Source organism: Dermochelys coriacea, chromosome 25 (genome assembly GCF_009764565.3).
Source record: "Dermochelys coriacea isolate rDerCor1 chromosome 25, rDerCor1.pri.v4, whole genome shotgun sequence".
In the NCBI taxonomy this organism is placed as follows: domain Eukaryota; kingdom Metazoa; phylum Chordata; order Testudines; family Dermochelyidae; genus Dermochelys; species Dermochelys coriacea.
Window position 1 is genome coordinate 4,266,197 of NC_050092.1, and position 12,219 is coordinate 4,278,415.

At 48.7% G+C, this 12,219-nt stretch overlaps 1 protein-coding gene across 4 annotated transcripts in view; it reads right to left on the reverse strand.

Moving 5' to 3' along the window:
• The window catches only part of MBD3 (methyl-CpG binding domain protein 3), a 37,151-nt gene extending 27,666 nt beyond the window's left edge, over positions 1-9,485 (reverse strand). The window contains exon 1 of one of the 4 annotated variants that reach the window (XM_038384126.2): positions 9,347-9,485. In XM_038384126.2, coding sequence (XP_038240054.1) covers positions 9,347-9,402 — 56 coding nt within the window. In that variant the 5' untranslated portion in view covers positions 9,403-9,485. Of the gene's footprint in view, positions 1-8,270; positions 9,044-9,346 lie in introns of those variants that run through there. The other 3 variants (XM_038384127.2, XM_038384125.2, XM_038384128.2) reach the window with 3 other exon arrangements.
• Between the last annotated feature and the right edge of the window lie 2,734 nt (positions 9,486-12,219).

Here is a 12,219-nt window from a genome sequence, read left to right on the forward strand (position 1 = left end):
GCTGTTCCCCCTCCCCCGCAGCCTCAGCTCGCCATGCTGCCAGCGCTCTGGGTGGCAGGACTGCAAGCTCCTACCGGGCTGTGCGGCTGCAAGAGCCACCAGCCTGACCCAGTGCTCTAGAATGCGTGGCGGTGTGGCTTCAGTCCTGGTGCTCTGAGTGGCATGGTAAGGGGGCAGGGAGCAGAGGGGTTGGATAAGGGGCAGAGGGTCCCGGGGGGGGGGGGCAGTCAGGGGACAGGATGCGCTGGATAGGCGTGGGAGCCCCGGGGGGCCTGTCAGGGGACAGGGGTGTGAACAGGGGTTGGGGCAGTCAGGGGACAGGGAGTAGGGGGGGTTTAATGGGGGCGGGGTCCTGGGAGGGATAAGTCAGGGGACAAGGAGCGGGCGGGGGGGGTTGGATGGGTCAGGAATTCTGAAGGGGGCAGTCAGGGGGCAGGAAGTGGGAGAGGGCAGAAACCAGGCTGTTTGGGGAGGCACAGACTTCCCTATCCGGCCCTCCATACAGTTTCGGAACCCTGATGTGGCCAAAACGTTTGTCCACCCCTGAACTAGTCAAAGCCCACAGACTCTAGAAAAGGCAATGAGTAAAGAGAGATCCCACAGAGCTACAGAGAACAAGATGGAATAAACAGATCTATCCCCTGAAAATCCTGGAAAGCTAGGGCCAACATGAGTGAGAAAGCCAATAAGACCAGTCTAGAAGTCTCACAAAAGACTTAGGAAAACAAGAATAAAAGAGGCGTCCTTTGTCCCAGTCCAGATGGAACAAGGCTGACCCCAAAAATTCTTGGAACAGAGTCTTTGCTGTCATCAATGAAGTCAAAACAGATAACACTCAACCTGTAGAGAATCTCAGGCAGGAGAAGCAGAGTCATTTCCCCCATGAATCCAAAAGCTCTCAATTGTGAGATGCAAAGCGAGAAAACACTGAAGAAAGACCATGTCAGAATAGTGAACATCCCTTCCGGTGTCGAGCACAGGTAGAATCAAGGCAATTTAAGTGAAATATCCTCATGAAATCCAATGTCAGTCACCCTGAATTCCTCTCTCTATGTCTCTTACAATCTTAAGGATCTGACTGATGAGATTGAAAATAAGCCAGTCTTTTTTTCTCCTGCCTGACAGTCTCCAAAATAAAGATGGAAGAGTCAGCAGCATAACCCCCTGCTTTTATCAGAGCTCTCAGCAATAGGGGCAAGTGTTCACAAGCCAAAGGTATCACAAATCTTACAGAAGGCCCAGTTTGAACAAAAGACTCAGATCCAGTGGTCTTGCTTGCAGGCACACTGACTTCTCTGGAAGGAGTTTCAGCTTGTTTTCTTGATCCCAACGTGCTTGAAGAGTAAAGGCTGAGAATGTCCGAAAAAGTAATCTTCCCATCTTAAAAAGGGGTGTTCCATAACAGATTTTAGCACTGAAGGCCTTGTACTGTTTGAAATTAGACTTTGTGCCTGCACCAGCCATAATAGACCTTGACAGTCTCTCATCTGAACTTTTAGCTGGGGCACTAATTGGCACCCCCTGCGCTGGAACCTGCCACTTCATTTGGTGTTATCCATCAGAAGCTACTGCAAGAGAGATCTGAGACATGAGAGGAACAAAAATATCAAAGTTAGCCAGAGAGCTGACTGCATTGTGTTATGGGACTGGCTGAGACTCCAAACAATCAAGTATGCATCAGATGTTTGAATAATATTCTGAGCCAAGGACACAATCCCTAGCACCTGCTCTAACTCATTCTAAGTAGAAACCTGAAGAGTGAAGCAATTTCTACTCACAACTGAAAGTAGTCTACAAAAGCCTCCTGCTACAGTTCTGAAGATGCCTCTCACCAAATCCCCAGAGGAGAAGATATTGGGCTTGGTCCAAAGTGCTAAAAAGGCATCTAAGTGCTGGAAAAAAAAACTATTTTATTCTAAGTATATTCCTTGAAAACAAAAAAAGGATACTGTACCTAGTGTCTTGCTTGAAGAGCACTGAAAGATCAGAGTCAACGCTGAAACAGTCAGAAGCCAGTGAGAAGCTCATTTACTAACCACAATCAGAAAGTAACTGGTGGAGGGTTCTGGGGCCTCAGAGATTCTTGTAGCTGGAGCATGCTCAGTAGGACACAGCCCTTGAGACAGCCTACAGGTACCTCAAAGGGTCAAAAAAACCTAAGCACTAGTGGAGTTTTCCACTTGATTTGCTCTGGAGGCATGAGACTCAGGAGTGGTAATTCTGTGTTTATGCCTTTTTTGGCTGCTTTGAAGACACACAAGTTTTTTTTTTTTTCTTTATAGATTCCATAGTTTTCCCCTCCCCGCTTTGCAGCTCACCAAAAATTTCAAGATTCGCCAAGCATTAATGTTTTTGAAACCAAACGAATTGGAAGCATCCCAAACAAAGGGGCAACTATTATACACATTTCGATATGAAGTTTTAGAAGTCTGGAAATGTCTCTTCCTGAAAAAGTTACACTATCAGCAAGCAACTTGCCATATTACTGTGATAATTAATTTGTAGATGGGCTTCTTGGCACTTTACCAACTACTAAAAAGAAAGGATTTGCAAAGGGACAAATGATTTTTTTATGCTTGTCCATCAAAAGGTGTATCGCATAATCTGCTTCCATGGCTTGCCTCAGCACTAACAAAAACAGAAAAAGGGCAGCATTTTCCAGAAACAGAAAGTCTCATTAGCTATTCACAGACTTTCTGGGTGCAGATTACAATGAACGCATCACAGCCTATTCAGCGGTCAGCAACTGCCAGGTGCCTGCTCTATATGTGCAGCTCATCCTTTGTTTCATTCTCATTACATTCTTAAGAAGAGAACCGACTGCAAGCTCAAACTCATTCCCATTCCCTTCCATCTCTCCTGTTAAGCAAGTTTCCTCCCCTCCTCCTTTCCCCTTTAAGCATATACAGTATCAAACAGAGATTCATAGAACTTGATTGAAATGCAAAGGACAGAGGGGGGAGGAGGGAAAAAAAAAAACAACCACCAGATCTTGCCTACTTTTAAGGAAATGGGAGACAGGAACCTGGGTGCAAACTATGACCAGATGCATCTGCCTAAAGCCTCAACCTCCCCCACCCCATCTGAGAAACAGAAAGCCACAAAAATGATTTTTTTACACTGCATTTGTTACAATACATAAAATGCTTCTTTCCTCCTCTTGCACTTGCTGCATTACAACTTGTCATCCTCAAACTATGCATTCAAGTTCTTTAGTAATACAGTCAAAGTTAAAAGAAAAGGAGTATTTGTGGCACCATAGAGACTAACAAATTTATTTGAGCATAAGCTTTCGTGAGCTACAGCTCACTTCATCGGATGCATGAAAGTCAAAGTTGTTATCTCTTACAGCAGTTGTATGTCTGTGAACACAACGTTCTGAGCACTCAGCTCACCAGAACAGGTGTTGTATGCCCCCATGCCACCTCCCTAGCACATTTATCCCTAGTAGTAGGCATCACTCTTGCTAGCTGAAGTGGCTGCTCAGTACTCTTCTATATCTCTGCCTTCCAGCACACCCCACCTCTGAAGGCATATTTCATTTGGTACGACATGACCCATAAATTGCAGTGGGTACTGGGTGACACCAATTCTCCAGCTTCCCCTGTCCCTAACGCCACATTCGTCTACAGTAATAAATATGATCACCAGCTACAAAGACAACTGGGTACAATGGTTGTGTGCCCCCCACCTGCCTCTTCTACAATTCCTCGCATGCCTAATGCTCCCTCGGGGGTTTCCCCTCTCTAACTGCACACTGCTCCTAGCTCAGTTCAGTAACTCCCATACTATGGGCATTTCTCTTCTGCTCAGTGCACTGGCGCCCCCTACATGGCCAAGCTCGTACAATCACATATTGTAAAACTTGTGGCACCTTAGAGACTAACAAATTTATTTGAGCATAAGCTGTCGTGAGCTACAGCTCACTTCATCAGATGCACCCGATGAAGTGAGCTGTGGCTCACGACAGCTTATGCTCAAATAAATTTGTTAGTCTCTAAGGTGCCACAAGTCCTCCTTTTCTTTTTGCGAATACAGACTAACACGGCTGCTACTCTGAAACCTGAATATTGTAAAACTGTAACGCACTCTTGCCAGCAGATCCATGCAGTGGTGCTCCCTGCTCCTTAGTAATAGGCCTCATTCTGAGCAATGACTTCATGTAGCTTGAACCCCCTGCACTCAAATAACCCACAGGGCATATTCACCCAGGCTTTAACAAGTTACCATACACCCATTAGCCTACAGATAAATAAAAAAAAAAAAAGATGAGGGGCAGATCTGTAGCACGGTAGTGAACTAAAGAAGCTAAGTCCACTTTTATAAGCGCTCTTGTGAGACCCATTTACAGTGGAGTAAGTGAAAAGCATGGTTCACGTGAGGCATTATAAGATCCTCACTTTGGGAGTGAAGGGCTACCAGCAGTTTTGCCCTGAGAGGTATTTCTCAGAAGAATTTTACCAGAACTATATTCCCTCCCAGATTGGGTTGATTTGTTATGTTTGTCGACAGGAATGTTGGTTGAAGCATTGTGTGAGCAAGAAACTCACAAATAAATGAATGTTATGGGGTTGACTGATACAGAATTGTTTGGGGAATGCCTTTCTAGACAAAACTCCTAAAAGGAAATGCTTCTGAGGAATCTCTTTCATGACAAAACTGACCACTCTCTCTCTTCCTGGACTCCAAAGTGAGACTTTTATAATTTCAGGCAGTGCCTGAAACCATTTGCAGGTGAACCATTCCCTGCCCTCAATATTATTCTGCTCCATTTAGGCCCAAAAAGAACTCTTACAAAAGCGGACACAGCTGCTTTCTCAATTCTTTTAGTTCTGAAGTCACTACTGTCACAAGCCACACCCTGGTGAGAAACCCAGCCCCAACACAACCAGCTGCTGGGAAGTGGGAGGTCGCTGCTAGAATTCCATCCATGAACCATGCTTAGGGAAGAGCCTAATTTCCAACCAGACTCTGACTAGTAATGTCAGACACCCAATCCCAGGCTGACCCTGTATAGTGGAATGCCCCCCCCCATATGAACACATTCACCCTCCACAAAAGGGAAACTTTTATGTAAAGAGTTAATTTCTAACTCGTGATTACAGAGAAAACCTTCCAAACACAAAACTACTGTACAATCCTCTTATCCTGAAGAGCACTTCAGAGAAGTACTAACAGCCACCACCATTCAACTCAGATGAGTGTTAATTCTTAAGTCTAATGATGGCACAAAGAGCTTGTATTCCAATCATTTTGGTGCACAATATCTAACTTCCATGAACAATTACTGGAACTATACATATACAATATGTAATTGAACACACAAATGGTCAGCTAAACAAATGTCAAAAAATGCAGAGGTGTTAGAAGTGACATGAGTATTTTTTCCCACACTGTGGGCTGGTCTACATTAGAAAATGAATATTGACCCAGCTACTCAATTTACAGTGGCAGTCAAAAAAGCTAACAATGTTAGAAACCATTAGGAAAGGGTAGATATTAAGACAGAAAATATCATAATGCCTCTATATAAATCCATGATATGCCCACATCTTGCACACTGCATGCAGATCTGGTCACCCCATCTCAAAAAAGACATACTGGAATTGGAAAAGGTACAGAGAAGGCAACAAATTTTATTAAGATTATGGAACAGCTTCCACATGAGAAGAAATTAAAAAGCCTGGGACTTTTCAGGCTGGAAAAGGGACGACTAAGGGGGAATATGATAGAGGTCTATGAAATCTTGTGGAGAAAGTGAATATGGAAATGTTATGTATTCCTTCACAACACACAAGAACTAGGAGTCAACCAATGAAATTAACAGGCAGCAAGTTTAAAACAAACAAAAGAAAGTACTTCTTCGCACACCGCAGGTCAACCTGTGGAACTCTTTGCGATGGGATGTTATGAAGACTAAAACTATAACAGGGTTCAAAAAAGAAATAGGTAAGTTCCTGCAGGAACTGACTATTAGCCAGGACCAATGACTATTAGCCAGAATGAGCAGTGATGCAACATCATGCTCTGAATGTCCCTAGCCTCTGTTTGCCAGAAGCTGTGAGTGAATGACAGGGGATGGGTCATTTGATGACTGACTGTTCTGTTCATTCCCTCTGAAGTACCAGGCACTGGCCACTGTTGGAAAACAGGATACTGGGCTGGATGGACCATTGGTCTAACCTAGTATGGCCATTCTTATGTTGCTCAGGCCCAGGGCTGTGAAAAATCCACATCCCTGAGCAACACAGTTAAGCGGACCTAAGCCACCACGTATGCAGCACTAGGTCAAAGGAAGAATTCTTCAGATAAGCCCCAGGGCTCTCTCTCACTATAGGCACTACAGTGCTGCAGCTGTAGCACCACAACGTAGACACTTCCTACAATGGTGGAAGGGATTTTTCCATTGCTGTAATTAATCCAACTCTCTGAGAGGCAGTAGCTAAGTATACACCGGGAGTTAGGTCAGCAGTGTGACTTTTTCACAACCCTAAGAAACACAGCTAGGATGACCTAAATTTGAAGTATAGACCTGGTCTTAGTAATGCAGAACGCAACAGTAACTAAAAGTTTAGTTATTTCATAAAAGCTGTATTATACCTTCTATCTTTTGCAAATTGACATATCTGGAAAATTCATTGTAGACAAATGGTAGGTACTCTTAATTTTGTAGGCCCAGCCCTCAGGCCGCTGAACTAGTAGGTATATCTCACACATTTTGAGCAGCAGACTCAAACTGCTAAAAAGAGGTCTTTTCTTTCTCTTGCAGAAACTATGAGCAATAATAGAAGAGCTTCAGAGTAGCAGCCATGTTAGTCTGTATTCGCAAAAAGAAAAGGAGTACTTGTGGCACCTTAGAGACTAACAACTTTATTTGAGCATAAGCTTTCGTGAGCTATAGCTCACTTCATCGGATGCATATAAGGGCTGATATTTTCAATCTATATACTCAGGAAGATGACATTGCATTGATTTATACTCAGGCCAAGTCTGAAAGGTCTCTTCATAGCCATAACAGATTTTTTTGAAACCTATGATTTTGCAGAAGTTGATGGTGTACATTTCTTTACTCTTCAGGGTCAAAATCCCTATCTGCCAGCTCAGTGCAGTAGGAGAACTCATGCTGTACTCCTCTGCTCTACACCCTCCCTGTCCCCCACAGCTATTCTACCTCAACTATCAGATATCATCATCATAGCAGGTTTGGCAGGTCCTGGGTGCAGTGGTACTGCCCCTTGTGAATTCCCTGTGGGCACTATGTCCCACCCTACAGAAATGTAACACATACAACTACATTAATATACATGATTCTGGCAGAATGGGCAGCTCATCCATACCACATGCTTCCCCCAACAGCACAGTCACTGATGTTGACAGATTTCATGCTAACAGAGCAGGTTGAGGCCCCCCCCAGGATTCTACAGCACATTCATCTTTAGTAACAGACATCACAGAAGCAGGGCAAATGGTTCCCGACCACCACCACCCGCAATCTCATAACAGGCTTGCCTACAGAAATAGGTATCACTGTGACAGGGCAGGTAGCCCCTCCCTGGACACAATGGCTCACCCTGCAACCACTCTACAGCATATTCACATATAGCAACTGATAACACTCTATCAGCATTGCCTTAAGATCCCATATTCTTCCTGCAGCATCCACCTCCATGGCAGAGTTACCTACAGAGACAGACATTAGTAGGTCAGCCTTTCTTCCCCCTACTCTCCCAACTCAGTGGGCTCTAACAGCACATGCATTTATAGCAAGCTATTACTCTGGACCTCATGGCCCCCTGCGGCACATTCACCTAAGGTAACAGACACCAGTGCAGAAGAAGGATATTGGGGGGCTGCTCACCCAGCCACACTGGTGTCCATTACTACAGAAGAACGTGCCATCTGCTACCTATAACAATGTGGTAGGGTGGGTGCCCAACCCCACAGCACGCTGATTTATAGTGACAGACATCGCTGGGTAGGGCAGATACTTCCCACTCCATGGTCCCCCCAGCGGTACATTCACCTATAGTAAGAGATATCGGTGGACCAGAGAGGACAGGCTCCCTGTACCCCTCAGGCCCAAAAGCATCTATATAACAGACATCTGACAGGGCAGTGGTTCCCCCCAGACCACCTACTGTACCTTCACTTATTGCAACAGACATCGGAGGCAGCTCCCGGCCCCCAGAGCACATTCACCTAGCGTAACGCATGGCTGCGGCAGGGCGGGCGGCCCCCGGCACCCCATGGCCCCCCCCTGGCACATTCACCTATAGTAATAGACATCACTCTTGCCGGCTGAGAGCCCCGACTTTCTGGTCACTTCTTCCCTTTTCCATCCCTGCGGGAGGGCTGAGCACTCCCACCTCTTCCGCTCCATCTCCGCCGGGGCTCGGCCTGCGCTCGCTCCCTCCTCGCTCCGCCGCGATCACTGAGCAGCCGCCGCCGCCGGCTCCCAGGCGAGTTCCACCGGCTGTTCCCGGCCGCCGCGCACTCCTCCCGCCGCGGGCAGCGCCGGCTCTTCCCTGCTCCGGCGACTCACTCCTTCCCCCGCCGCGATGGCGCCGGCTCCTGGGTCCGCCCCCCGCCCGCGAGAGGCGATGGCTCTGGTGGCTGTTCCAGTCTCCCGCTCACCACAGCGTCGCCCCCTCCGCCACAGGCTGTTCGTCTTCGCTTACCTCCTCCCCCTACCAACCGAGGCTCAGCTGTTCCGCTCTCTGTTCATCACCACCCCCAAGCGGCGCCGCGGCCCTTACTCCCCCCCCCCCCCCGACCTAAACGCGGCTGTCGCTGTTCCTCTCTCTTTTCGCTCCCCCTCCACCGGAGCCGCAACCCCTCACTGCTCCTGTCTCGCCTCGGCTGTTCCACTCTCCTTCCCTCCCCCCCGAGAGTCGCTGGGGCTACCACCCCGTGCCTGAGCGGCGCGCGCGCGGCGGCCGTTACTCCCCCTCCCGACGGCTCGGCGCGCGGTGGCCGTTGCTCCGCCTCCTCAGCGCCGACCTGGGGAGGGGGAGACAGACCACCCTGTATCCCTCCGCCCAGAGAGACCGCGTGCGGCGCGCGTTGCTCAGCTATATAGTCCCCTCCTGAGAGGTGGGGGCGGGTGACCTGCGGGAGGGCCCCGGCGGGTCCAGCGCCCGCCGCCAAGCCCAGACCTCCCCCGGCCCCTACCCCTCCCATAGCCCCCCAATGCCCTCCACAGGGCCCCCAGCCTCGGCAGTGAGCCCATCTCCCCCGCTGCCCCCCACAGGGCGCCCACCTCCCTCAGTGACGCCCACCCAGTCATCCCCCGGCCCCAATCCCCCCGGGACCTCCCCCCCGTGCAGCACGGCCCCGCGCCCCTTACCCCAGAGCCGGCCGCCACTGGCCGCCTCTGTGTCCCAGCAGAGCCGCCCTGGGCATCTTCCCTCCGCCCGCCCCTGGCCGGAGTGAGGGCGAGCCGAGCTCCCCGCGCGGCCAGGGGGCAGGGGCCCCTTCCTCCCCGCCCGCTGGCGCCCCCTGCAGGCTCGGCCCCGCGCCGCGCCGCTCCCTGCTCGCTGCCCCCTCGGGCCCGGCCCTGGGCGCGCCAGCCCCACGCAGCGCCCCACAGGGGCCCAGAACAGGCGGCCCCGGGGAGACTGGGCTGAGGCCCGCAGAGAGCCGGTGAGGGGTGGGTGTCTCACCCGGGGACCCGTCGCCGCCGCCCGGAGACAGACGGGCACCTAGCCCGGGGACCCGTCGCCGCCGCCCGGAGACAGACGGGCACCTAGCCCGGGGACCCGTCGCCGCCGCCCGGAGACAGACGGGCACCTAGCCTGGGGACCCGCCGCCCGGAGACAGACGGGCACCTAGCCCGGGGACGCGTCGCCGCCGCCCGGAGACAGACGGGCACCTAGCCCGGGGACGCGTCGCCGCCGCCCGGAGACAGACGGGCACCTAGCCCGGGGACCCATCGCCGCCGCCCGGAGACAGACGGGCACCTAGCCCGGGGACCCGTCGCCGCCGCCCGGAGACAGACGGGCACCTAGCCCGGGACGCGTCGCCGCTGCCCGGAGACAGACGGGACACCTAGCCTGGGGCGTGTCTCGTTGAGAAACTTGTTGCCTTTGCTTGGAACAAAGGGGAGTATTGTAGGCCATTTAGCCCCTACTTAGCCACCCCTGAAGTACAGAACCAGAGGAGGAACAGGCCTAGTTTGGTTTGCACAGGGCTGGTCATTAGAGGCTATTTTCTAGGAACAGGGGTTTTTTGGTCCTTTTTGTCCCAGTTAGCTGTACTGGGCCCAGTCCTATTTAACATATTCATAAACAATCTGGAAAAAGGGGTTAACAGTGAGGTGGCAAAATCTGCAGATGATACAAAACTACTCAAGATAGATAAGTCCCAGGCAGACTGCAAAGAGCTACAAAGGGATCTCACAAAACTGGGTGACTGGGCAACAAAATGGCAGATGAAATTTAATGTTGATAAATGCAAAGTAGTGCACATTGGAAAACATAATCCCAACTATACATATACAATGATGGGGTCTAAATTAGCTGTTACCACTCAAGAAAGAGATCTTGGAGTCATTGTGGATAGTTCTCTGAAATCATCCACTCAATGTGCAGCGGCAGTCAAAAAAGTGAACAGAATGTTGGGAATCATCAAGAAAGGGATCGATTATAAGACAGAAAATATCATATTGCCTCTATATAAATCCATGGTACACCCACACCTTGAATACTGCGTGCAGATGTGGTCGCCCCATCTCAAAAAAGATATATTGGAATTGAAAAAGGTTCAGAAAAGAGCAACAAAAATTATTAGGGTTATAGTATGGCTTTCGTTTGAGGAGAGATTAATAAGACTGGGACTTTTCATCTTGGGAAAGAGGCAACTAAGGGGGGATATGATAGAGGTCTATAAAATCATGAGTGATATAGAGAAAGTAAATGAAGTGTTATTTACTCCTCATAATACAAGAACAAGGGGCCACCAAATGAAATTAATAGGTAGGAGGTTTAAAACAAACACAAGAAAGTATTTTTTCACGCAACGCACTGTCAACCTCTGAAACTCCTTGCCAGAGGGTGTTGTGAAGGCCACTATTATAACGAGGTTCAAAAGGGAGCTAGATAGATTCATGGAAGATAGGTCCATCAATGGCTATTAGCCAGGATGGGCAGGAATGGTGTCCCTAGCCTCTGTTTGCCAGAAGCTGGGATTGGACGACAGGGCATGGATGACTTTATAACCTGACTGTTCATTCCCTTTGGGGCACCTGCCATTGGCTACTGTCAGAGGACAGGATACTGGGCTTGATGGAACTTTGGTCTGACTCAGTATGGCCGTTCTTATGTTCTTATCTCTTTGTTGATGGTTGTAGGCTGCATTTGGGACAGTGAATCCTCCTTTCACCTGATAAATCAGTGGTCAGCTACAAAAGTAGTTTCAGTACTTGCCTGCATGGATCGTCACTGTTGGCATGTGCACACATTGGGTGCACCAGCTCAGAACTTTTTGAATAGGCACATCTATTGGGCTGTTCAGATACTATGCCTGTGTCCTCAGGCCTTCCCAGCCCTATGGTGGGTATATCCCCAACTGTCACTCAGATCCTTCTGACCATAGTCCTATTTAAACATTCATTACTTCCTCTATCTATCTCTGTAAAACAGCTGGTCTGGAGGCTTTTGGTAGTTTTATTCATATTACTTAAAAAAAAAAAAAAGATACAGCTCTCTTACTGGTTTCCAATTACCTTATATGGCAAGCAGCAGGAGATCAAGGAAGGATATGAGCAGCATGTATTATGTGCAAGTCCAAAGGGCAGGAAAAATCCAGCATCCCAAGCATGTTGAGCTCAGGTTCTCCAGCCTACATGCCAGGAGTTCAAAACTACTGTAGAGGCTAATAACTTATGTTCTGGGGGATAGTTGATTAATATATGTGTTTGTTTCTTCTTGGTGGGAGAGATTATTATCTTTTAAGATCTATGACTGCTCTGCCTCTAATTAATGGAGCATAGAGCTCTGTTTTTTCTAAAGGCATTCACTCTCTAGAGGGGCTTTTAAAAAAATTAGTTTTGTATGTAGCATTCGTTTCTTTTTGTAGGTACTTATGAAATGTCTTGCTCTACAATTATTTCCAGAAAGCTTGCATGAGTGGATTGGAAGATATGTGTAGTGACTAGAGCTGATCAAAAAAATGCCAGTTCTTTTTACAGGAAATTTACAATAAAAATATCTTCAGGTCTTT